Source organism: Bufo gargarizans, chromosome 10 (assembly GCF_014858855.1).
Source record: "Bufo gargarizans isolate SCDJY-AF-19 chromosome 10, ASM1485885v1, whole genome shotgun sequence".
NCBI classification, from domain to species: domain Eukaryota; kingdom Metazoa; phylum Chordata; class Amphibia; order Anura; family Bufonidae; genus Bufo; species Bufo gargarizans.
In genome coordinates, this window is record NC_058089.1 from 75,283,202 (window position 1) to 75,310,429 (window position 27,228).

General features: G+C 41.7%; 1 protein-coding gene across 1 annotated transcript in view; it reads right to left on the bottom strand.

Annotated features, from left to right (window-relative positions):
- NRXN2 (neurexin 2) overlaps positions 1-27,228 on the bottom strand; it is an 858,623-nt gene that overhangs the window by 567,097 nt on the left and 264,298 nt on the right. Inside the window, exons 6-9 of the mRNA XM_044270141.1 lie at positions 26,745-26,906; positions 24,855-25,326; positions 22,266-22,649; positions 6,914-7,117 (exon numbers count right to left, since the gene is read on the bottom strand). Of these exons, the coding sequence (XP_044126076.1) occupies positions 6,914-7,117; positions 22,266-22,649; positions 24,855-25,326; positions 26,745-26,906 (1,222 nt within the window). The remainder of the gene's footprint in view (positions 1-6,913; positions 7,118-22,265; positions 22,650-24,854; positions 25,327-26,744; positions 26,907-27,228) is intronic.

Genomic DNA, 27,228 nt, shown 5'->3' on the forward strand with positions numbered 1-27,228 from the left:
CCGTTGCAATAAGCCCTTGTGGCTATTTGGTGGTTCTGTTCAGATACCTTTTCCCAGATAGGGTCCTGTTTTGATATATGCTATAGAGGATGGGATTAATAGCAAGTTGACTTAGACACTCTTGAGTGTCTGCAAATCCACTTGGCAAATGAGGTTCCATGTGGATAAATGTAAAGGTATGCATCTGAGTACAGGAAATGTACATGCATCATATGTCCTTGGGGGTAACAATGGGAGAGTCATTTGTGGAGAGCAATCAGGGTGTACTTGCAGATAGACTAAATAACAGCATGCATTGTCAATCAGCTGCTTCTAAGGCCAGCATCAGTATCCAGGGGCATCAAAACGTATTTACCATAAGACCTGTAAACCTTTAGAATAGGCTATCTTAGGACATGGTCACAACAGGGACAGATGATTGTTTAAAAAAAAAAGTCTAAGTCTTAGATGAATTTTACAAGCAACATTAATAATTATGTACATTCGTAGAATTCTTCTCTTATTTAACATCCCCTCCCATCCTTTGGTTGAACTTAATGGACTTAAAGAGGACCTGTCACATGTCCTGACATGCCTTTTTTAGTTAATAATTCTAGTCCACATGAAATGACAACTTTTGATATTTTTTTACCACTCTATGGGGCACATTTATTAAGACCAGCGTTTTAGACACCAGTCTTCACTGCCGCTTCTCAATGTAAGACAGCTTTCTAAGCCTAAAACAGGCGTACAAAATGGTAAATGAGACAAGCTTGCCGGTTTCCTCAGTCAAGATGGCCACGACTGCCTCTCCGTGAGCAAATGTATGTATTTACAGTACAGACCAAAAGTTTGGACACACCTTCTCATTCAAAGAATTTTCTTTATTTTCATGACTATGAAAATTGTAGATTCACACTGAAGGCATCAAAACTATGAATTAACATATGTGGAATTATATACATAACAAAAAAGTGTGAATCAACTGAAAATATGTCATATTCTAGGTTCTTCAAAGTAGCCATCTTTTGCTTTGATTACTGCTTTGCACACTCTTGGCATTCTCTTGATGAGCTTCAAGAGGTAGTCACCTGAAGTGGTTTTCCAACAGTCTTGAAGGAGTTCCCAGAGATGCTTAGCACTTGTTGGCCCTTTTGCCTTCACTCTGCGGTCCAGCTCACCCCAAACCATCTCGATTGGGTTCAGGTCCGGTGAATGTGGAGGCCAAGTCATCTGGCACAGCACCCCATCACTCTCCTTCATGGTCAAATAGCCCTTACACAGCCTGGAGGTGTGTTTGGGGTCATTGTCCTGTTGAAAAATAAATGATGGTCCAACTAAACGCAAACCGGATGGAATAGCATGCCGCTGCAAGATGCTGTGGTAGCCATGCTGGTTCAGTATGCCTTCAATTTTAAATAAATTCCCAACAGTGTCACCAGCAAAGCACCCCCACACCATCACACCTCCTTCTCCATGCTTCACGGTGGGAACCAGGCATGTAGAGTCCATCCGTTCACCTTTTCTGCGTTGCACAAAGACATGGTGGTTGGAACCAAAGATCTCAAATTTGGACTCATCAGACCAAAGCACAGATTTCCACTGGTCTAATGTCCATTCCTTGTGTTCTTTAGCCCAAACAAGTCTCTTCTGCTTGCTGCCTGTCCTTAGCAGTGGTTTCCTAGCAGATATTCTACCATGAAGGCCTAATTCACACAGTCTCCTCTTAACAGTTGTTCTAGAGATGTGTCTGCTGCTAGAACTCTGTGTGGCATTGACCTGGTCTCTAATCTGAGCTGCTGTTAACCTGCGATTTCTGAGGCTGGTGACTCGGATGAACTTATCCTCCGCAGCAGAGGTGACTTGGTCTTCCTTTCCTGGGGGCGGTCTGCATGTGAGCCAGTTTCTTTGTAGCGCTTGATGGTTTTTGTGACTGCACTTGGGGACACTTTCAAAGTTTTCCCAATTTTTTCGGACTGACTGACCTTCATTTCTTAAAGTAATGATGGCCACTCGTTTTTCTTTACTTAGCTGCTTTTTTCGTGCCATAATACAAATTGTAACAGTCTATTCAGTAGGACTATCAGCTGTGTATCCACCTGACTTCTCTACAACGCAACTGATGGTCCCAACCCCATTTATAAGGCAAGAAATCCCACTTATTAAACCTGACACGGCACACCTGTGAAGTGAAAACCATTTCAGGTGACTACCTCTTGAAGCTCATCAAGAGAATGCCAAGAGTGTGCAAAGCAGTAATCAAAGCAAAAGGTGGCTACTTTGAAGAACCTAGAATATGACATATTTTCAGTTGTTTCACACTTTTTTGTTATGTATATAATTCCACATGTGTTAATTCATAGTTTTGATGCCTTCAGTGTGAATCTACAATTTTCATAGTCGTGAAAATAAAGAAAACTCTTTGAATGAAACTGTATGTATTTTTTATTGAAACTGTATGTATTTTTTATTTTATTATTTACCCTGATTAACTCCTGAAAGGCCTCGATTTTAATGTCAGATGCGATCAGCGATAAACGCCGCATCTGAGGGGCTCAATGACAGGGGGAAGCTCGATAGTCATTCCCTGTCATTGCACATACAATGGAATGCAATTTGTGACAAAATAATTTTTAACAAATCAAAATTTTGGTGAAATTTGGCCAAGAAGCCGAATCAAATTTTTGATAACTTCGCTCAGAACTAATTATTATCACATAAGCGGGGGTCCAAGTCCTGGTAACCCCGCCAGCCAGCTGTTTTTAGGGAGCTGTTTTTAGGTAAGCTATGCAGGCTCCCGTCAGCTTTCCAAGGACAGCGGTATACATCGTATAGTAGCAGTGCTTGGTATTACAGCACAGATCCAGCTGCAACTAGACCACATGACCAATGTACAGTGATGTCACTGGCCTAGGAGGAGGCTTCAGCGCTCAAGGCCTCCTCTAACAGCTGGTCCCAGGTGTTGCATCTCCGCAGATATGATACTGATGACCTATCCTGAGGATAAGGATAGGAAATTAATTGTGTAAGAGCAGGTTATCAGACCCTTGTCACTTGCTTAGCACCCCAGACCCACTCGTGTTTTTGGATTATTGTTCACACCATCCTGGAATTTGAGCCATGACATTAATTAGTATGCAAGTGTAAATGCTGGAAATTATAGTTCAATCAGTAATGGAAGGAAATTGTGATGGAAGAGGAAACAAATTCTATCAATGTAGCTGACATGAATGAGACATAATAAGAACATCACTGCATCTTTACAAATAAATGTCTCTTTAGAGAAGAGGCCTCTCACCACTAAGTGACCCCACTGTACAATCTAATCTGCAGTACTGTACTTTAAGATTTAATTTTGGGAATATTTTTTTCAGTAGAGAACCCTATGCATCCATCTCCGCTGGATGTACTAAATATTAAAAAAACAAGTACCCCAAGGTAAAAACACATTAGATGTTAGTTCACACCTAAGATAGAAAAGAAAAGCCAGACTGGGGGGCAGAGCCTTTAGGGGAAGCGCACATGACGGGGGTTGGTTCAGGGAGACCATGGAGGGTTAGGGATTCGGTGATTTAATTCTGGGGGTGGGAACTGGGGGGTTAAATATGCGGGCAGGGAGAAGAAGGGAGACATTTTAGGGCAATAGTAGCTCCCACCCACCCTGTGTTATGAAGTTTTTCTGTCAACTGTTTAAAGAGGTTGGGATCTCGTACAGGCAATGGTTTGGGTTAGTAGGGCTTGGTGATAGTAGGGAGGCAATTTGTCACGGCGGCTGTGGAGGTCGGAGGTCCTTGAAGTTGGAGAGATTCTCAGGTGGGGATTATGGGAGGGCTCCACAGTTGGGGCTGGACTCCCATGGTTGGCGGTCTGTTGTGGCAGAAGTTGGGGGGGTCATCAGTGGTGCCTCCGAGCTGGCACTCAATGCCTGGAGGCAAGATGGCTTACCCCGGTGGGGTAAATCATTTATTTGGGGCTTCAAGGACCTCCCCCTTAATTAAGTATTATATGTTATACATATGTGCAATTCGTAATTTGCATATGCCATTGCATATGGTGGGGGAGTTTTCAGTTATGTTAATGATATGGTAATAAAAGTTATACATTTGGGTAATAAAACAGCTGCTGTGGCCGATTTAATCCAACCTGGTGTCCGAGTTGTTATTGGGGTAGTGATTGGTGGAGTAGGGAGTCTGGGGATGCATTGATTGGGATGGTATTTAAGGGGCAGTTAACTATAAGAGGGGGTCGAACGGAAGTAACCAATACCTCCGTCATGTAAGAAGCAGACAAGTGAGCCTCTTATAATGGATTTGGTAGAAATTACTGTAAATAAAGGCAAAAAACACCAAACCTACATAGCTACAGTTTTTCAGTTTGGCTGTATCACCAGGTAATAGAGAGACAGCAAGCCTTACATGTATATTTCATTTGGCGATGATTGGCTTGCTTTTGTTACTTACAACAGATTATTATTTCCATGCTTTGTCTGTTATCTAATGACTCTTCGGAACATGAATTTGAAAAGTGAGAATTGAAGCAGCAAAATAGGAATAATTTGTGAATAAATGTTTATGACGAGTACAGTGGGGCAGGGTTTTGTCACTCTGAAATGTCCACTCCATGCCTGACAGACCAGATGTGTCTGAAGGTTTTCAGCAAAGCAAACACTGAGAAGATATTAACAGATATTTACTAATCTAAAACCACTCAATCATGCTTCAATTCTTAAAGCATGGTTAACTGGTAATATGGCAAAAGTCACAGAGACAAAGTACTGTACTGTATTGGTAAAGTCACAATCATATGAAACATATTCAACCAAATCATGAAAAAAGTCAGAAATTGTAAGTGGCCCAAAGCAAACAAATCTTTCATTTTCAAAAAGACGCATTCTAGGCTAAGCTTTGTGATTCACCAGTGCAATACAGTATGTCAAGCATGATAAATAACATAATGTATGCAACAAGACTTAATATAACTGACGTCCAAGTGAAAAAAAATACATTATATGGTATACACTAGAAACAGCAAATGAGGTTGTAAAGAGTAAAATCATCATGAAAAAGTAGCATACGTTGTTGCTAAAATGAATATAAAAGATCTATTACACATGTATATGGACATGTAATTGTTCCATCTGAACAAACCCTTCTCAAACTCACCCACTGGCTGATCACATTAAATCTAGGTTATCTTAGAGATAACTCAGTGCTGGGGGTAAAGGCTAATGGATAGTGAGGAAAATGGTTTAATTCACATAAACACATGGCCCATCTGCGTTGGCGGTGTGTGTGGTGCATTTTTATTTGAAACTTGAAGATTGGAATGCCCTTAGGTGATGCTCAGAGCCTTCTGGAGCGATCGCAGGGCCAGGGGTGGTCACATGGTGTGGGGCGGCAAGTCACGTGATCGGACTGCTGAGCACGTGACCTCTGTATCCTGGCAACGGGACGCTGGGGCTGCTTGAGCGATTAGAGTGTATGGCCTGCTGGGAAGGACGATCGCTCCCGCAGGTCAAACCTCAGTGAGAGCTGGTGGGGGTGTCCGGAGGGGGATGATGGGGATAATTTGCAGGGTACAATGCAAGTACCTATAATTATATTATCGACATACGCTCTAATTGCTCAAGCAGCCCCAGCATCCTGTTGCCAGGTTACGGAGGTCACGTGCTCGACAGTCCGATCACATGACCTGCTGCCCCACACCATGTGACCACCCCCGGGCCTACGATCGCTCCGGCAGGCTCTGAGCATCACCCAAGGGCAATCCAATTTTCAAGTTTCAAATAAAAATGCACCACACACACCCCCAACGCAGATGGGCCATGTGTTTATGTGAATTAAACCATTTTTCCTCACTATCCGTTAGCCTTTACCACCAGCACTGGGTTATCTCTAAGTACCTTGCCTCCCCCCAGTGTGTTTTTGGCGTTTTTTGGAGTACATTTATATGTGTGTGTATTTTACTACTGTGTATGAAAAAAAACGCTTCAGTTTTGTCCCCATTCATTGTCAGTAGGGACTAAACTGAACTGAACAGAACAGAGTGCTCCAAAATGCATTCCGTTCTGTTTAGTGGCGTTCCCAGACCAAAGAGCAAACTGCAACATCCGTCCTGGGATGCAGAGCAAGACGGATCTGTCATGACCCCCAAAGCAAGTCAATGGGGACGGATCCGTTTTCTCTAACACAATCTGACACACTAGAAAACTGATCCGTCCCTCATTGACTTTAAATTGAGTTAATGACGGATCTGTCTTGGAAACATTAAAGATAATACAACCGGATTCGTAAATAACGGATGCAGATGGTTGTATTATCAGTAATGGAAGCTTTTTCGCTGAACCCTGCCGGATCCAGAAAAAATGCCAGTGTGAAAGGAGCCGCATGTACTGTAGCTCAGCTTATTTTAGTTGGCCCATGTTCCAGAATGCCTGGTGGAAACAAAGTGCACTTCAACATAGTCCAGAAAAACAAAGCGCAACTGGAACGTCACAAAATATTACATTTACAGGTATGTAGATTTAAGATAAAAGGGGACTCCTTTCCCGCAAGGGTAATGTAGAAAGAAACAATTATCTGGTGACAATGTTCTTTAACAAAAGAAATCTCTTCACTCCCTTCTATTATTCTATTCCACAAAGCTTCATTTTTGAGCTGACAGCATTTACACACCAATGATTAAGTCTTAAATGGATATACCGTATGGTAGATGTCTCATGAGATGAAGTTTATAGCTATCTGCTAAATACTCCCCAATACGTGACAAAGCTACTGAAGTCAAAGTGACTAAGCAGAAGTAAATGTGTGTAATGATAACTAAACTTGGCTGCTGTGTTCTCTTATGTTCGTAAAACCAGCAGTTTGTCTCTGTGACTCTAGCCATTGGCTTAACAAGGTTGTGTTTTTTGGGGAAAGGGGCTCGAAATAGATACCTAAGTTTACTGTAAGCTTCACTTTTCCTCCATCAAGTTCTAGTCGGAGTGTGTCTGCAGACTCTTTGGAGGTAGTTGCCAGAAGAAGGCCATAAGCTCGCTGGGACATAAAACGTAAAGAGACATCCTCTGCTTCTGTGTGAGTAACACCAGGAAGCAGGACCTTGAGGTACATGCTGCCATCATAGCTCAGGACTGCTGCTTCTGTAACAAAAAAAGTGCAAAAACTGAGTGACACGAGGAACAGTAATAATGACAACTGTATATAGAAACTGAGGGCATCATTTCCGAACTGATATACGCAAGGTTGTCATTTTCTAAGCCTGTTTTAGGCATAGAAAACATCCTAAATCTGCGCCAGCAAGGAAGCTGGAGTAGGATATGTCAAAGTTATGCAGAGGCTGGCACCACGCCACCACGCCACCAGCACAGGGGTTATTAAGACCGGCGTCTAAAACACTGGTCTTAATAAATGACCCCTGTTTATTTATGGCAAACCCCACTCATCTTTCAGGGGACCCTCAGAAGGTGATTAGGTCTTATTGCTATAATCAGATGGCATGAGGGAAGTGTTATATATCTTGAATTGGTGTCTCTTCAATGATATGCATTAAATACAATGTCAAAAATTGTAGGCTCCCCCCCTCCCCAACTGAAATGATAAATGATAAGATGAATTATCAATCTATTGACTAAAATATATTAATATTTCATTGTGTTGTTCCACATCATTTCAGTTGGGGGGAGTGCCTACAATTATTTTTTTTTTTTTTTTTTTTTTCTATGCAATATTTTATTTGTAAATTTTTTCAATTAATACAAAAAAACAGGAAAACAACGGAAAAAACAGGGACAAAAGCATAACTCCTCCCCTCGCGTCACGTATCATTAATAATGCAAACAATAAATGCAAACAGAATTGTAAATAGATATTTGAAGTGGGTCAATAACGCTGGTGACTCGTTTACTGATAAAACAGAATGTGACTTTGGGGAGAAAATTACAGACATAAAGGGAAGAGGAAGGGAGAAAAGAAACGGGAAAACAAAGAACAAATTCAGGGGGTGAACCCAACATAGTAGAGTCAATGCAGATTCCGCCTCTAAAACTGTGAGGAATAGTATTTACTGTTACGCCATACATCCCATCTAGAGTGAAAAATGTTAAGTTTGTCCTGGATCCTTGCAATGGAATGTTCAAAGGAACAAGTTGTATTGATTGATTGCCACACTTCCTTAATGTGGGGAGTGTCTGCTGTTTTCCAGTGGCGCGTGATCACTAGTTTCGTGGTCATTACGGTGTGAGCCACAATGGATCTTGACTGATATGGTACCTCCTCCAATCCCAGCAGCAGTAATGCTAGTTGTGGGGTGAGGTCTATATTAATCTGCAGAGTATTGCGAATCAAGAACCTCGCTGCCTTCCACAGGGGTTTGATGGAGTGACATTCCCACAAAATATGTAAGAGCGTTCCTTTCTCCCCACACTGCCTCCAGCATCTGTCCGAGGTACCCGGGAAAATAAAGTATAGCTTGCTGGGAGTATGGTACCACCTCAAATAGGTCTTAAACAGTACCTCCCTGTGGTTTGTACTATGAAAGTACTTGTGAATGTTATTAAATGTAGCATACCAATCAGTGCCTACAATTTTTGACATTGGGTCTGTCTGTTAGTAGTTTTCCCCCCGTTCTGCATTTTCCAGCTGAGGAGAGCCAACAATCAGTATATCCTATGCATTCAATACAGTAGATTAGTGTTACACTGGCCTTTGATCTATGAAAGAACACCCCACTCATATATATGAAATCATACAATTACCATCTATGTATTAAAACATCAGTAAAAATCACAAAGTCATTGTCCCTATTTAGGGTCCATTCACACGTCCATAGCGTGTTTTGCGGATCCACGGACACCGGCAATGTGCGTCCCGCATTTTGCTGACCGCACATTGCTGGCACTAATAGAATATGCCTATCCTTGTCCGCAATGGCGGACAAGAATAGGACATGTTCTATTTTTTTCAAGAACGGAAATATGGACCTCATTTCCGGAGCCGGGCCGCACAATTCAGTTCCGCGAAATTGCGGACGTGTAAATGCAGTCCTATCATTGGCCAGTATTTTATAGACCAGGAGAAGCTGAGAAGATTGATATATACTTTTCGACATTAAAATTGCAACACCAACAATGAAAAAACTGTGAATTATTGAAATCACAAGGTCAATAGACATGTTAATGATAAAAATGGAAACAACATATTCAAAATGTAATAGTGTGTGTGCACCCACTGTGTCAACTAGCCAGTTTGACTTTGGGCTAAACCTAAGAGCATTGTCCCGGCAGGTGCCTGGTATTCATCCTTTAACCCCTATACAGGGATCTGGACTTCACCGCAGGGAATCAACCAGGCCACTAACTGATGGGAGAAAAGTCCAGAGACACCACTTGAGGCCATGGTAGCACATTTAGACCTTGCACGCTGCTCAGAGTAGCACGAACAACATGCAGCCTGGTGCTGTCCTGCTGAAAAAATGAGGACAGACCTCTATTCTAGCCTTCATTGCCATCTTGCTGTGTACCGTGATAGCCTTTGAAAGCAGTGGTGTGAGGTGAATGGAACATCTGTAGCTGATTATCTGTCTCAAAGCCCTAAGTAGTGCAAACACCTTCTGATGCTTTGCTTAGATACTTCTTGCCGCCCTAGGCTTGGGATGCGACGTCCAATTTCACTTGAAGTACAGAATGAATCACTGCATTCTATTCTTCAAATCAGACAATCCGTTTGTGCAGGGGTTTACCTCTGGCACATAGTGATCTGCTGGAGTGATAGACCAAGGTCTCTCAGTTCAAGAATTCGGCCCCTCTCAACTTGCGTCAAGCATTGATAACTGGCACATCGAAGAACAGGAGGCATTGCATAATCATCCCACATGACTTGATGTGATTTTTGATTTTTTTTTTGTCTAAAAAAAACTTTCTTTCAATCTGGCAATTATGCTCCTCCTGCCTGCCACAGATTGGAGCTGAAAATTTGATCATCTGCACTTCTTAACGACACCTGCTACTTACTCGTTAAACCGCAAGGCTTGTACTTCTTGGTGTTGCAATTTTAATGTTGAGGAGTGCATATATGCACAGTTACACAAGGAGGGCTGGCAATCATTAATTAGTACCACCTACTGGACTCCAATGCTTAGAAAGAGCAGGTAAAGAAATGTGTGATATATAAACCCTTAAGGACTGGGCCAGTTTTAGTTTCTGCACTTTTGCTTTTTCATTCTAATCCCACAGATGCCATAGTCAATACTGACAGCAGCACCTGAGGGGTTAAATGATTGGGATTGGAGTCATCTCCATTCTAGCCTTGTCATTGCTGGTGGGTGCCGGCACAATTATACAACCAGCACCCGTCACATAGAGTGCTTTCAATGAGTGAGCCTGCTCGATACAACCCCTTAACAGCAATCGCGTACATGCATGTGATTATGTATTAAAGAGTTAAAGGGACACTTAAATTAGAAAGGGTCATTTTTAACCCCTTAAGGACTCAGCCCTATTTCACCTTAAGGATTTTTTGCAAATCTGACCAGTGTCACTTTAAGTGCTCATAACTTTAAAACACTTTGACTTACCCAGGCCGTTCTGAGATTGTTTTTTCGTCACATATTGTACTTCATGACACTGCTAAAATTGGGTCCAAAAAGTTAATTTTTTGCATTAAAAAAATACCATATTTACCAAAAATTTTGAAAAATTAGTCAATTTCAAAGTTTCAGTTTCTCTACTTCTGTAATACATAGTAATACCCCCCAAAATTGTGATGACTTTACATTCCCCATATGTCTACTTCATGTTTGTAGCATTTTGGGAATTATATTATATTTTTTGGGGATGTTACAAGGCTTAGAAGTTTAGAAGCAAATTTTGAAATTTTTCAGAAATCTTCAAAATCTTTTTATGGACCAGTTCAGGTTTGAAGTCATATTGTGAGGCTTAGATAATAGAAACTACACCCCTCAAGGTATTCAAAACAGTTTTTTCAAACTTTATTAACCCTTTAGGTCTTCCACAAGAGTTAATGGCAGATTGAGAACCAATTTCGAAATTTCTATTTTTTGGAAAAATTTTAATAAAATAATTTTTTTCCAGGAGTAAAACAAGGGTTTACTGCCAAACAAAACTCAATATGGGTTGCCCTGATTCTGTAGTTTGCAGAAACACCCCATATGTGGTCGTAAACTACTGTTTGGCCAAACAGGAGCACATAGAAGGAGGGGAACACCATATGGGTTTTGGAAGGCAGATTTTGCAGGACTGGTTTTGTTTATACCATGTCCCATTTGAAGCCCCCTGTGCACCCCTAGAATGGAAATTTCAAAAAAGTGACTCCATCTAAAAAAGTATTCCCCTCAAGGTATTCAAAACTGGGTTTACAAACTTTGTTAACCCTTTAGGTGTTCCACAAGAGTTAATGGCAGATGGAGAAACAATTTCAAAATTTCTATTTTTTGGAAAATTTTCCAATATAATCAATTTTTTCCAGGAGTAAAACAAGGGTTAACTGCCAAACAAAACTCAATATGGGTTGCCCTGATTCTGTAGTTTGCAAAAACACCCCATATGTGGTTGTAAACTACTGTTTGGCCAAACGGGAGCACATAGAAGGATTGGAACGCCATATGGGTTTTGGAAGGTAGATTTTGCAGGACTGGTTTTGTTTATACCATGTCCCATTTGAAGCCCCCTGTTGCACCCCTAGAATAGAAATTTTAAAAAAGGGACTCCATCTAAGAAAGTACACCCCTCAAGGTATTCAAAACTGGGTTTACAAACTTTGTTAACCCGTTAGGTGTTCCGCAAGAGTTAATGGCAGATGGAGAAACAATTTAGAAATTTCTATTTTTTGGAAAAAAATTCCATTTTAACTCTTACTTTATTACTGGGAAAGAATTGGTTAACAGCCAAACAAAACTCAAAATGGGTTGCCCTGATTCTGTAGTTTGCAGAAACACCCCATATGTGGTCATAAACTACTATTTGGCTAAACGGCAGGACATAGAAGAAGGGGAACGCCATATGGTTTTTGGAAGGCAGATTTTGCTGGACTAGTTTATTTACACCATGTACCCTTTCAAGCCCCCTGATGCACCCCTAGAGTAGAAACTCCATAAAAGTGGCCCCATCCAGGAAACTACGGGATAAGGTGGTTGTTGTTTTGGGACTATTTTAGGGGTAAATATGATTTTTGGTTGCTCTATATTACACTTTTTTGAGGCAAGGTAACAAAAAAATTTAATTCTAAAATTGTTTCTACATTCGCAATTTATTTTTGTGGAACACCTAAAGGGTTAACATAGTTTGTAAAGTAACTTTTGAATACCTTGAGGGGTGTAGTTTCTTAGATGGGGTCACTTTTTTGCAGTTTCTAGTCTAGGCTACACCAGGGGGCTTCTAATGGGACATGGTGTCCAAAAACAAAACAGTCCATCAAAATCTGCCTTCCAGAAACCATATGGAGTTCCCTTCGTTCTATGCCCTGCCGTGCGGCTAAATAGCCATTTACGACCACATATGGGGTGTTTCTGCAAACTACAGAATCAGGGCAATAAATATTTAGTTTTGTTTGGCTGTTAACCCTTGCTTTATTACTGGAAAAAAGGATTCAAATGGAAATTTTGCCCAAAAATGGGTGTTTTGGCACCGTTTTTATTTTATATTTTTAACGCTGCTCATCCGAGGGGTTTGGTCAATTGTTATTTTTATAGCGACGACTTTTACACACGCGACGATGCCCAATATGTATGGCTCTCAGACTTTGGAGACACTAAGCAGGCATCCTAAAAACTGAGGCCCTCCAGATGTTGTAAAACTACAATTCCCACCATGCCCTGCTGATGGCTGTAGGTTGTCTGGGCATGCTGGGAGTTATAGTTTTACAAAATCTGGAGGGCCGCAGTTTGAGGATGCATGCTCTAAAACTAATATTTTTTTGGGGAAAAAAAATTGTTTCCGTGTCTCCAAAGTCTGAGAGCCATAGTTTTTTATGTTCTCTAGGGGACTGTTGGGGATTATAAAAATGTACTACTCCATGGAAGTGTGATACTCCCTGAAGCAATCGATAACGCAGAGGCCCAGATGATCGGGGCACGTGTCACACTGAGTGGTGGTGTCCTTACGTATCCCCCTCTTGTGACACACTCTGCATCTTTTTTGGGTTCGTCCCTTCTTTCCAGTATGGGGGACCACACCTGGAAAGTGTTGGCCAGGGACGATCCGGGCGCCTCCAGTTCCTGAGGTACTCCGGCCTGCTCTTTCCCGGTCCGAAAAGATCAGGTCCTTGAGGACTGCCTCATAGAATTGGAGGAATGTCCCTGTGCTGCCAGCGCTTCGGGATAGTACAAAAGAGTTGTACATGGCAACCTGTACCAAGTAGACCACAGGGGGGGTCTGGGGTCTGATAGATGGATCAAAGAAAGTTTAGGGTAAAAGTTCTTATTTTTTTTTCCTAACTAACTTTTCCCTTCTTTCCCTTCCTAATGGTGCCTCTCCCTCACTGACCCTAACCTACCTGGATGGCGATGGGTGCAGGAGGGTGATGGATTACGATTAGGGGGACGCAGGAGCTGGTGCTGGACGATGCTGCACGGTGAGGGTGCTGGACAGGAAGAGGAGGGGAGAGAGGAGCGCAGGAAGTTTGAATCTCGTGCCTCTCTCCCCTGCACCAATCAGCACCCTAGACAGCGGTGTTCAGCACCGGGGCCAGCACCGCCTCTTCAAATCTTCGTACTGCTATTGGTGGTGTGTAATCACGCCACCGATCGCAGTCTTTTTCCGGAGACCCGAATGGACCGGAAACGCAGAAAACCGCAGGTCTGAATTGGCCTGCGGTTTTCTGCGATTGCCGATATGGGGGGGGGGGTCAAATGACCCCACCCTGCGTTGTTACGGGATGGCGGCTGAATGATTTCAGCCGGCATCCCGTTCCGATTAACCCCCACGGCGCCGGAATTGCGAATTAAAGCCATGACGTACCAGTACGTCATGGGTCCTTAAGGACTCGGGATCCATGCCGTACCGGTACGTCATGGGTCCCTAAGGGGTTAAACTTAAAGAGGTTGTCCGGTCTCAAAATCAAAATGATTTTTATATGTTCATAACACCCCTCACAATGCACATTTATGCCACTAATACCTGTTTTTCATGTATGTTCTTTCTTTTACTCTGTCTTGGCTTCAGAGTGTCTTGACAGCAATGTTGACATCCAGCACTTCCTTTTTGCTTCACTACCAAGCTTTATTTCTAAACAAACCTGTGCACGGCAATGAATCACAAGGCTGGCCACACCTGCCATACTGTCCAGTCTACAGTAACCATGCCGACTACACTGCCTGTGCTCATGGTACTACAGCCATACACAGTAGTGCACCACCAATGAGGCAAGGTGAGGCGAATGCCTTAGTCAGAGGGGGCAGCGGAAGGGGGATTATCTGTTTCTGCAGTATCGTATTGGGAAGCACAGTGGGCACACTATGTGGCACTGTATTACCCTGTATGTATATTTGCCCTGTATGTAATGTTTTCCAAATATATTTTTAACAATAGGGCTGGAGGGAAGGGGTTAGGCTAAGAAATTGGCATTTGGGGTTTGGAGCGCCGTTTTAGTTTTTGCCGGAGGCAGCAGAAAGGCTAGGTGCACCCCTGCCCATACATGATCCCAGCTAGTTCTTTTCTGTCTCTTGCTGCATTACATCATCAATAACAGTTCACATGCACTTCCGTCATCATCTCCAGTGTGCAAAAACAGCTTTAACCCGTTCTCTAGCAGCGCCGTAGTTGTACGGCGCTGTGAACTAGGTACAAGATGCCAGCGTAGTACAGCTACGGCACAGTGTACATCCGGTCCCTAAGCAACCTGAGCGACCGGGTGACGATGGCTGCTCAGGACAGCAGATAGCCAATCGCAGCTCCGGATGATTTTTCATTCATCCAGGAAGCTGCAGGGGGGTGGAACAGGGTTCGTACAGGAGTGACTGGTGCTGAACTTGTCAGAACCTGAGCCCCCTTGTTTCAGGCAGGGGACACCAGTGTTTGCCGTCCCCTACCAGTGCTGCTATCGGCTGAAACAACGCTCCAGCCAATGGTAGCACTACAGCTGCACAGGAAAGGGCATGCAGCCATTCTAGCTGGTGACTGCATGCAGAGATGTTTGTGCCCTTCTGCGCTGCTGGTTGGCTTGCTGGGACTTCAACTATTCCTGTAAAGAAGAAGAAAGAAGTAAAGAAGAAGATCTGGAACTGCTGCAGTGATTTTTTTTTTTCCATTTGCAACAGTTCTAGATCCCTAAACCCCCATCTGTCCCTGCCCCTTCCCATACACCCTCCGTCCTTTTTTTACGGACATCATTTGGTCCATGCGTTTTTTTGAATTTTTTTTACAATTTTTCAGCTCTGCACAACTTTTTCTGCGTGCGAGCGGTGGCCGCAAAGTGCTGTTCAGTGCATACCTGCCTGATCAGCACCTGTTTTTTTTTTCCACATCTGTGTACATTTTTTTTGCCAATTTTTCCTTTGTTGGGGTCAAAAAGAATAAACTGTAATTAGAGGTTTATTTAAATATATAGAGAGATCTATATTTTGATATATATAAATATAAGTACAATTTTTAGCCAGTGTTCACCTTTTAACCAATGTAATGAATTTTTATACTACAGTTTTTGCATGCACACACAATCTGTGTCCGTTTGTGTGTGCGGCAGAGCATCGATAACTAGTTTGCTCATTTACATCTGCACATTTTTGTGTTTTTTTTTTCTGTGAAAAAAGACCTGCAGTTAGTGATAGGTAGTTTTATATATATATATATATATATATATATATATAAAAAAATTTCAGTTAGTGTTCATTACTGATCGCATCTGCTCAGTCTTCACCACTTTTTTTTGTGCAGAAGAGACTTTTTTTGTGCAGACGAGACTTTTTTTGTGCAGAAAATAAAAAAATGCTAATTTTTTTCTCCTTTTTTTCTCCTAAATTTATTTTCCAATTTATTACAAGCCCGTTCACATGTGAAAGCACCCCATACACACACCCCACACTACATAAAGTTTAACACATTTCACACATTACACCCCAATAAAATAAAAATGGCCCGTCTGTCCCAACGAGTTTACTCAGCTGAAGAGGCATATGCCATGCTTGCCTCTGATACTGAGTCTGCCAGTGAGGGAGAAGAGGATGCCACTTTCCTCTATTCCTCTACCCCCTCATCATCATCATCAACTGGTGATGAGGGACCCTCTAGAAGGCACCCCAAGGTAGCAGCGGAGACAGCCCCCCAGAGTGACCCCATATGGACCCCACCCCCTGATGATTATCAGCCCCAAATTCCTGAGTTTGTAGGCAGCTCAGGAATTCAGATACCGTAGATTGTGGGGGCTTCACTTAAATTGAATAAAAAATAAATAAAAAATCTTATTTGATGGTTACCCAAACAAATTTATATTCCCAGCATTTTATTTCCCAGAACACTACATTGCCCTATGCTAGACCCCTAGGTTGGTCCCCAGTAAATGCAGAGATGATGACCTTTTGGGGGCTCTTGCTGCATTAAAATAAAACTAAGATTAATCAGTATTGGACTGCGGATGTCTTGTACCACTCTCCAATTTACAGTAATGCCATGGCCCGTAATAGATTCCAAGCAATCCTGAAATTTTTGCATTAAAATGATAATGCACAGTGCCCACCCCAGAATGACCCTGCATTTGACCATCTGTACAAAATTAGGCCCATCCTTGACCACTTCAACGCAAAGTTTTCAGAAGTGTACACCCCAGAAAAAAATGTCCGCGTAGACGAATCCCTATTACTTTTCAAAGGGATGATAATATTCCACCAGTACCTGCCCAGCAAACGTGCAAGGTATGGCATAAAAATTTATCAAATCTGGCTACACTCACAAGTTCAGGGTTTGCGAAGGGAAGGACACCCGAATTAAACCCCCAGAATTCACCCGTCCTAGGAGTTAGTGGGAAGATAGTGTGGGACTTACTCCACCCACTGCTGGATAAGGGTTAAAATCTCTAAGTGGATAAGTACTACACAAGTCTACCACTGTTCCAGTCTCTAGCATCCAGAGGTACTTTGGTGTGCGGCACAATATGCAAAAATCAGAGAGGCCTCCTTAGATCCCTGGTAGGGCAACCACTAAGAAAAGGAGAAAGCCGTGCTCTCCTCAATGAGAACATGTTGGTGGTTAAGTACAAAGACAAGAGGGATGTCCTTTTACTGACCACCATTGACAGTAACACCAGCTCCCCTGCCGCTGTACTTGGTACTACAACCACTGTGCCCAAGCAAGACTGCATCCTGGACTACAATAAACACATGGGGGGGTTGATCTTTCAGATCAAATTCTGAAGCCCTACAATGCCACACGCAAAACTAAAGTGTGGTACAAAAAGCTGGCCGTGCACCTCGCATAGATGGCGCTGTACAATGCATTTTTGCTTTTTAAATCTAGAGGCCATACAAGAACATTCCTACAGTTTCAAGAGGTCGTGATAAAGGCCCTAATTTTTTCTAACCAAGCAATTTAGGGCCCCAGTACTTCTGCAAGTTATGTGCCCGAGTTGTACCAGGGCAACATTTTTCTGGCGAAGTCCCCCAAACAGCGAGAAAGGGAAGGAGCCAAAAAAGATGCAGGGTGTGTTCCAAAAGGGGGATAAGGAAAGACACCATTAACCATTGTGAAACCTGCCTTGAAAAACATGGCCTTTGCATCAAGGATTGTTTCAGAAGGTATCACTCATCCATGGAATAATTTCATCCTTGATGTGCCCTGTACTTTTACCACCTTATAACTGATTTTGTCCACAGAGCTTACATATCCACTTTTCACCAACCACTACATATTAATTTCTGTAATACACCTTTTTGGTCAAAAGTGCCCTTTCAACCCCTTAAAATGTTCGTACGGGGGTGCTCTTTCCAAAATGGGGTCACTTCTTGGGGTTTTTAATTTCTGGGAACCTCAGGAATTTTTTAACATGCGACATAGCACCTATATGTTTATTCAGGCCTGCAAAATCCATATTTTTCAGTTTGCCTCTAGAGCCCTGCAATGCGCCCATACAGCAGGTTACAAGCACATATGGGGTGTTTCCTGAATGGGGAGAAAATGGGGAACACATACTGAGGTGCATTTTCACCTTTAACCGCTTGTGAAAGTGAAAATGTGGGATCTGATAGTAATTTTTCATTCACACAAATGAACAAGTGTTTCTGCTTTCTGTGGGGCACTTCTTGGGGTTTTTAATTTCTGGGGACCTCAGGAAATTTATTTAATGTGACATGGCACCTAAAATCCACATCTGTTTATTCAGGCCTGTAAAATCCATATTTTGCACTTTGCCTCTAGAGACCTGTTGTGCGCCAATACAACAGGCTACAAGCACATACCATATTTTTCGCCCTATAAGATGCACTTTCCCCCCCAAAAAAAGGGGGGGGGGGAATAGCAGTGCGTCTTATGGGGCGAATGCTGCATTTTGCCGAATTTTCTATGATACGCCGCGCCGTGATGCAGCGTGGTGGGTGTATCAGCTGAGAGGGAGGAGGGGCTGGGGGCCAGCATCTGCTTTTATAATGACAGCGGGGCCCGTGCAGTAACTGTATTCTACTACACGGGCCCCGTTCACTGTATATAATAGTATCTGTAATTGTTAATTGTTATGTATATAATTGGGTAATCAGCGCCTGTACACTTACAAGCGCTTGGTAGCAGAGAGAAGGGAGGAGGCAGGCCGGGAGGACGGGCGCTGGCAGCGTGAGTCACTACATCACGCGCCTGCGCCGCCCACTTTATGAATTAAGCAGGTGGCGTGGGCGCATGACGTAGTGACTCACTATGCCAGCACCCGTCCTCCCGGCCTGCCTCCTTCCTCCTCTCTGCTACTGAGCGCTTGTAAGTATACAGGCGCTGATTACCCGATTATATACATAACAATTAACAATTACAGATACGATTATATACAGTGAGCGGGGCCCGTGTAGTAGAATACAGATCCTCATAACAGTGCCATCCAGAGACCCCAATAAGAGCCATCCAGAGATCCCTATAACAGTGTCACTCGCAGATCCCCATAACAGTGTCACCCACAGATCCCCCATAACAGTGTCACCCACAGATCCACCATAACTGTGTCATCCACAGATCCCCCCTAACAGCGTCACCCACAGATCCCCTATAACAGTGCGCCATCCACAGACCCCCATAACAGTGCGTCACCCACAGATCACCCCTAATAGTGTCATCCACAGACCACCATTAGTTTAAAACCCACCAAAAGCACACCTTTTGGTTAAAAAAATTTTTTTTCTTATTTTCCTCCTTAAAAACCTAGGTGTGTCTTATGGGCCGGTGCGTCTTATAGGGCGAAAAATATGGTATGGGGTGTTTGCAAAATGGGGAGAAAAAAATTAGGAACATCTACTAGGGTGCATTTCCTCCTTTAGCCCCTTAGTGAAAGTGAAAAATTGGGGTCTGCTAGTCATTTTTCATTTATTACAAATGTTTGCTTTGACATGCTTTCTCTTGTATTTTTGCCATCTGTGAGTCACCTGTTTGCTGAAAAGTACCCTTTCTACCACTTAAAATATTCATGAGGGTGCTCTTTCCAAAATGGGGTCATTTCTTGGGGATTTTCATTTATGGGGACCTCAGGCATTTATTAAATGCGACAAGGCACCTAAAATACATGTCTGCCGATTCAGGCCTGTCAGCAAAATTCATATTTTGCAGTTTTCCTGCTGTACGCACATACAACAGGCTACAAGCACATATGGGGTGTTTTAAAAAAGGGGAGAAAATGGGGAATATATACTGGGGTGCATTTTCTCCTTTAACCCCTTGTGAAAGTGAAAAATTGGGGTCTGCTACTATTTTTTCATTTTTACAAATGTGTGCTTTGAAATGCTTTTTCTAGTATTTATGCATTCCATGTGTCACCTGTTTGCTGAAAAGTACCCATTCTACCACTTAAAATGTTCGTGCGGGGGGATGCTCTTTCCGAAATGGGGTCACTTCTTGGGGGTTTTCATTTCTGGGGACCTCAGGAATTTATTGAATGCGACATGGCGCCTAAAATAAATGTCTGCCAATTCAGGTCAGCAAAATCCATATTTAGCTGTTTGACTCTAGAGCCCTGCCATGCTCCCATACATCTTTTTTTGAGCACATATGGGATGTTGGCGTATTCGAGGGGAAATGGGGAACAAAATATGTGGTGCATTTTGTCCTTTTACCCCTTGTGAAAGTGAAAAATGTGGGTGTAAAGCAACTTTTTCTGGAAAAATTTTACATTTTAAATTTTCACAGCCAATTCCATGAATCCCCTTTGAGGACAAAGTTCTCACTACACATCTTTAAATATTCCTTGAGGGGTGTAGTTTCTAGAATGGGGTCACTTTTTGGGGGTTTCCACTCTAGGGGTACCTCAGGGTCTTCATATGCAACATAGCTCCCAAAAGCCAATCCTGCTAAATCTATCCTTCAAAAGCCCTATGGCGCTACTTCCATTTTGAACCCTGCCATGCATCCATACATCTTTTTTTGGGCACAAATGGGGTGTTTGCGTATTCGGGTGTAAATTGGGAACAAAATGTGGGGTGCATTTTGGCCTGTTTCCTCTTATGAAGTGAAAACTGTGGATGTAAAGCAACTTTTTCTGGAAAAAGAAAATTATTTTTCATTTTCACAGGCAAACGTTTCCTGATTCTGTGAAACACCTGATGCGTCAAAGTGCTCACTACACAACTTGAAATATTCCCTGAGGGGTGTAGTTTCCAGAATGGGGTCGCTTTTTGGGTTTTTCCACTGTGGGGCCACCTCAGGGTGTCTTTATATGCAAAACTTCTAAGCCTTCTAACGTCCCAAAAGAATTAAATATAATTTTCTAAATGATTCAAACATGAAGTAGATATATGGAGAATGTAAAGTAATAACTATATTTTGAGTTTTTACTATCTATTATAAAAATAGAGAAATTGATATGTGCTAATTTAAAAAAATGTTTGGTAAATTTTGTATTTTTTTATAAATAAAAATGAAATTTGTGACTCAATTTTACCACTTTCATGAAGTACAATATGTAACAAGAAAACAATCTCAGAACGGCCCTGATAAGTAAAAGCGTTTTAAAGTTATTACCACATAAAGTGACACATGTCAGATTTGCAAAAATCAGCCTGGGATTTAAGGTGAAAAGTGTCTCGGTAGTGAAGGGGTTAATAAGCATGCACATCAAAACATATCTGTACTTATTCTATCATGTACGATACAGTCTGCTGAGCAGATAACATAGTCTGTTGTGTATGATACTGCCTGCTGAACTATGTATCTAATCCTATCTTGTATGATATTGTCTGGCGTGTATCTAAGCCTATAATGTCCAATAATGTTTGCTGTGCCTCTGTTTCTAAGTTTATCATCTGTGATACAGTCTCCTGTCTGTACATGTGCATCTATCAACAAAACAGATACGGTAGTATGCATGAGGCATACTGCCCTCTGAAATGTTTATCTAGACCAGGAATGTTCAACCTGCGGCCCTCCAGCTGTTGCAAAACTACATCTCCCAGCATGCCTACAGCTATCAGCCTACAGCAGTGCATTGTGGGAGTTGGAGTTTTACAACAGCTGGAGGGCCGCTGGTTGAACATGCATGATCTAGACCTATCATGTGTGACACTATCTGATAAGCTTCTGTATCTAAGAACTCATGAACACGACCATGATCAGCCTAGGGAACATGGTCCGTCCAACATCTTGTGGGCCAACCGTGCCCCCCCCCCCCCCTCACCTGAACTGACTGTATCACAGTGATTTATGATACAGTAAGTTTCTTATCAGAAACTGGCTGTGTCAGGAAGGCATTAAATACACTGGATAAGAAGTAATTAATATGGGGTGACAACATTATATAAAGCACATCACCTTTTTATGAAATTACACATAATAGTCACATATTTCTTGTGAATATGTGAAAACAAAATGTTCTTGAAAGTGGCCCTTTAAATAACGAATTTTTATCACACAAAACAAGAAGGTTAATCCTTATTCTGGTCAGCAGGTCTCCAAAACCATCAATGTATGACACAGATATGGCTCATACTGTAAGTAATTAACAAGTGACTATTCTAGTCTTGTTAGTCATCATCAGTGTTCACTTATTATTACAGGATAATTTGACATAATGATAAGTTCACGGCGATGTGCTGGAGATGATACAGTGTGTTTATAGTTAATAAAATGTATTCATGATTTACTATATACTGTGAAAATAACTCACCTCTCTCACATGTGTCCCCAAGGTATCCTGTCCCCACACAGTCACAGATAAAACGGTTCCAGCCTTCCCTACATTGACCTCCATTTCTACAAGGGGAATTTGTACAATGGCGCTGGGTTTCTTTAGTACAGAAGGAAGCAACACCTGCAGCCCCTGCTAATTCAGCTAGCCGTCGAATGTCTCTACTTTTGCCATCAACAAAAAGGTCCCGAATACAACCAACAAATCCGAAGCCAAGGGAGGCTGTCCAGACTTCAGGGGGAAGCTGCAGATCTTCTCTTGGTTCTGGAAGACCTCCTAAGTACATTTCTCCATCGAGATCAAGAATTTCACTATCACCGCCAACCTGGAAGGGTGTGTTTCTACTATTAACTGAGATAGAACCTGAGGAAAACATAATAATTGTCATTTTAATTGGAATTAAAACTAGGAAAAAGAGGCAAATACTACACATCGAATATGACATTACTTACATAATACTTTATATTTCTAAATAAATTCTTAATGTAGCCAAATTTTAGTCTCCATATTTAGTGTCCATGTTGAGAAAAAAAAGTTCAAAGGTGGCCTTTGTTAGATTCCAACAAAAAAGCCAGAAGAAAAGCAAAGCATGCTGCACTATTTTGTCTGATAAAACATTGCTCGTCCTCTCCTCCCAGCAAGCCTGTGGTGTGCTGCTTGATGCAGAATGCATATTACAAGCTGTGAAGCCAGTGCCCACAGTGGTGTTTGTAATGTGCAGGCACTGGACACAAAGTTTACTGTGCCTGAGCAACATTTCACTAAGGGGGATGAATGCCATCACAGGGAAAGGGGAAGAATGATAGAAAGGAGAGGGGAGGCATTATGAACATTTAAGACAGGAGACTTGGGTACTTGAGCGGATGGATAATGCCCCCATTTGGCACTTAGGGCCCCATCTGCATATGGAATACAAATCTATGTTGTGCAAAGAAAGACAAAAACTAACAACTATGCATGTTTAACATGCAGGAAGCTGCCGAAAGTTTAATAATTAAAACCAGTGGCAGACACCCTCTAAGGCATCTTTCATACGTCGTGTGTCAGGGCCGGATAGGATGCGGGTGCGTCGCGGGAAAACGCGCGATTTTTCAGAGCGAGCGCAAAGTGTTTTAATGCGTTTTGCACTCGCGTGAGAAAAATTGTCATGTTTGGTACCCAGACCCGAACCCTGACTTCTTCACAGAAGTTTGGGTTTGGGTTAGGTGTTGTGTGGATTTTATTATTTTCCCTTATAGCATGGTTATAAGGAAAAATAATAGCATTCTTAATACAGAATGCTAAGTAAATTAGGGATGGAGGGGTTAAAAAAAATTAAAAATAATTAAACTCACCTCATCCACTTGTTCGCGCAGCCCGGCTTCTCTTCTTTCTTCTTATACGATGGCCTGGGAGGAAAAGGACCTTTGGTGACGTCACTGCGATCATCACATGGTCCATCACATGATCCATCGCCATGGTTATGGACCATGTGACGGACCATATGATGAGTGTAGTGACGTCACCAAAGGTCCTTTTCCTCCCAGGGCCTCAAAGAAGAAGAGTGAAGATGAGCTGGGCAGCGCGAACAAGTGGATGAGGTGAGTTTAATAATTTTTTTATTTTATTTTTAACTTCTCCATCCCTAATTTACTTCTGTATTAAGAATGCTATTATTTTCCTTTATAGCAATGTTATAAGGGAAAATAATAATGATCGGGTCCCCATCCCGATCATCTCCTAGCAACCATGCGTAAAAATCGCACCGCATCCACACTTGCTTGCGGATGCTTGCGATTTTCACTCAGCCCCATTCACTTCTATGGGGCCTGCATTGCATGAAAAACGCACAATATAGAGCATGCTGCAATTTTCACACAACGCACAAGTGATGCGAGAAAATCACTGCTCATGTGCACAGCCCCATAGAAATTAATGGGTCTGGATTCAGTGCTCAAGCATTGCACCCGCGTGGAAAACTCGCCCGTGTGAAAGAGGCCTAAGTCTTTTGTTTAATATGGCTGTCACAGTTTTGTGGAACAAAAAAGCCACATATATGATAGGTTCTTGGTTATTGCTCTTCTTATGGTACATGTATCAGAAGAGATCTTGACTCATGTAGCTAGGCTTTCCGTAACTTGGGGCAAAGATTTAATTTGCTGCATCAACTCTGTATTAATATGGTCTCGCCAAGGTAGAATGGCTTATTGGCTTCTCCAACATCAAGGGCAACCCACCCTAGCTATGTCCCTCTAGTAACTGAATTTTTGATTCTCACATTCTTCCTTCCACCCCATACATGTGTTAATCACCTAGTTTCCTCACAAAAGGTCTAGGCAGATAATTTTCTCACGTATTTTAGGTATGCTACTTTGATACAAACATCGGTGGACTGTAAATAAGCTTGTGATTTTGTTCCCAAGAAAATAAACTACATTTTCTAATAATCTTTTATAGAATATCCAACTGATATACTGGCCAAACATGTAACTTTAAAACAAACTGTTTATTTGCTAATCTTGTGAGGAGGTTTATAGTTATTTCCACCCCAAAATGTTGGTATGTTAAACAATAAGTTACAACACAGACCTTTCCTGCCATCTCTCTGGATGTCAACATGGCACCACTCTCCATCATTGACCTTTTTGTGACTTGCTTTCACTTTAATTCCTCCAGAACCAAGATCAAGCAGTAGATAGAGTGTGCCCTCAAGTAACTCCACTGCAAAGTAATCTGCTTTTGGTGGTCTTTCCGGCCTACCAGTGGCCACTGATCCAGGAACAGCTTGTGCTGGGCCACCTCCAGTGCGTGGTCTTCCCTGACTGAAAAGTAGAAGACCATTGGGCTCTGTGGTCCTAAAGTCAAAAGATATTGATCCAGCTTTCTTGGTCTCCCATCGAGGAAGACGTAGAAAGGCTTCAGGAACTTGAAATGTTACAGGATCCAATGAAGGAACATTTTCACAACGGAAGAGAAGTTCCCCACTTAGTCGCATCTTTGAATCACCATCAGCAGCAAGGCGGGACAGCTCTAGTTTGAAGTCATTATTTTTGTATACAACCTAGTGTAAGAAAGAGGAAAAACACAAGTTTTTTCTAAATGTAAGTGTAGTCAGATAAAATACTTCCTATTCCAGTTAACACTCAACTAGTTTTTCTGTATATATACCTTTATTTAGGTTTTTCATAGTTTCATAGTTTTTTTTGTATAAAGTGATTTAAAATAAAAAATATTATAACTGTATGATTTTAATACTTTCAATATAAAATATTGTAATGGATAATAAAAAGGGAAGTAATCTCTCATAAGTTTAGCCATTAAGACAAGAGCAGGAGAAATGGGTGGCTACATAATAGCTACTGGTTTACTACTTTATTGTAGAGCTTATGAATGTAGAAAATAAAATGACAACTAAACTATTAAGGCTGTCCAATTCAGCCTGTATAATGAAAAGTGTTGCAATATTTTTTACAGTTTATACACATTTCTAACACCAGTCTTAAGATGTTAGAATAAATTATTGAAATTAGTAGTGGGCCTGTGTGGGCCATGTCCCTATCCTTTCTATGCCACATCCACTTTGTTTATTTTTTAAGAAAAGTGGCAACCATAAAGTAACATTTTTGGCACAATTTTTCCGATTTAGAGGGCTTCATACTAAATCTTCAAGACATCCTTATTTGTATCCATTGGATTAGAAGCAAACACTGATTATGTCCAACTGACACAGCTTATATCAAAGTTCTCTCTTCTAATAAACCCTGCAATGTTGTGAGTAGAACATGATCAGGACAGGTTTTGAATGTGACTATGAATGTACATGAATTCTTAGAATAAAATAACATTAATCTAAATGGATAGAAGTCCGTTTCCAAGGACCAAGAAACTCAGAGTAGGTTCTATCTTTTGTTGTACCTTGTGGAACTCAGTCCTGCAACACAACTGCCTCCACTGGTCACCAGGTTATTGTTCCACACATACATATGGATCTCAGTGCTGTACTAAGGTTCATCCATGTGTTGCAACAGCAACACATATGATTTTTTTTAATACAAATGTGTGAATAACCACTCACTAATAGAATTGCTCCTTGGGTGCTATTATTGTCTGTCATGGTGTCCAGCATTTTACCAGACATCTTTATGACAGAATGTGCAACATAACCTAACCTGAAATTGGGCCTAAGAGATACAGTCAAAAGTAGTTGTCGTTAAAGACTGATATGTGTAGTTGCCTATTAGCCACAAATTATAGTGGACTCTACTGCATTTTTACTTCACTAGCTAGAAAAAAAACTTTATACATATAATAGATATATTACAAATGGCTATAGTATCAATAAATGATCATTCCTCTGACTTAGTGTGATGGAATATACTGTAATTGAAATGACTTATGTGAATGCATGTCTGAAATTTTTTTGACAGAACTCTATATTTTTGTTGTTTCACAGTAATGAATGCTTTCCAGCATACTTACATCCTTAAGGCATCCCATAAAGTTATTACTGACAGGAGACCCTGGGAGATCCGCTGTGTTTGGACTGCCACCAATATAAAAGAAGTCATCGCTCCCCAGCATGGTGTAATCCTCTTGAGTGTATCCAGTTGAAGTGAGAATCCCGTCAACTGAAATGGTGACCTGGAAGTTGATTTGGATGGGTGCAAAGAGGAAAGAGCGAAAGAGGAAGCCAAAAGGCAGAGAAAGTTGGGAAGAATGGATAAAGAAAAGAGACAGATCCAAAGGAAGAAAGCGGGGAAGAGGGAGAGGAGGGTAAAAAGACAAAAGTTAGGTGAAGGCAAAAAAGCTGCTGATGTCTCACCATTTTTATGTCTGTTCTGTCTCTGAGGCAAGACCAGCTCTTCACCATAGGTGGGAAGAAAGGGAGAATATTTAGATATTGATACAATTCTGAAAGAAGTTGACAACTAGAGAAAAATCCATTGGAGATGGAGCATTCGGA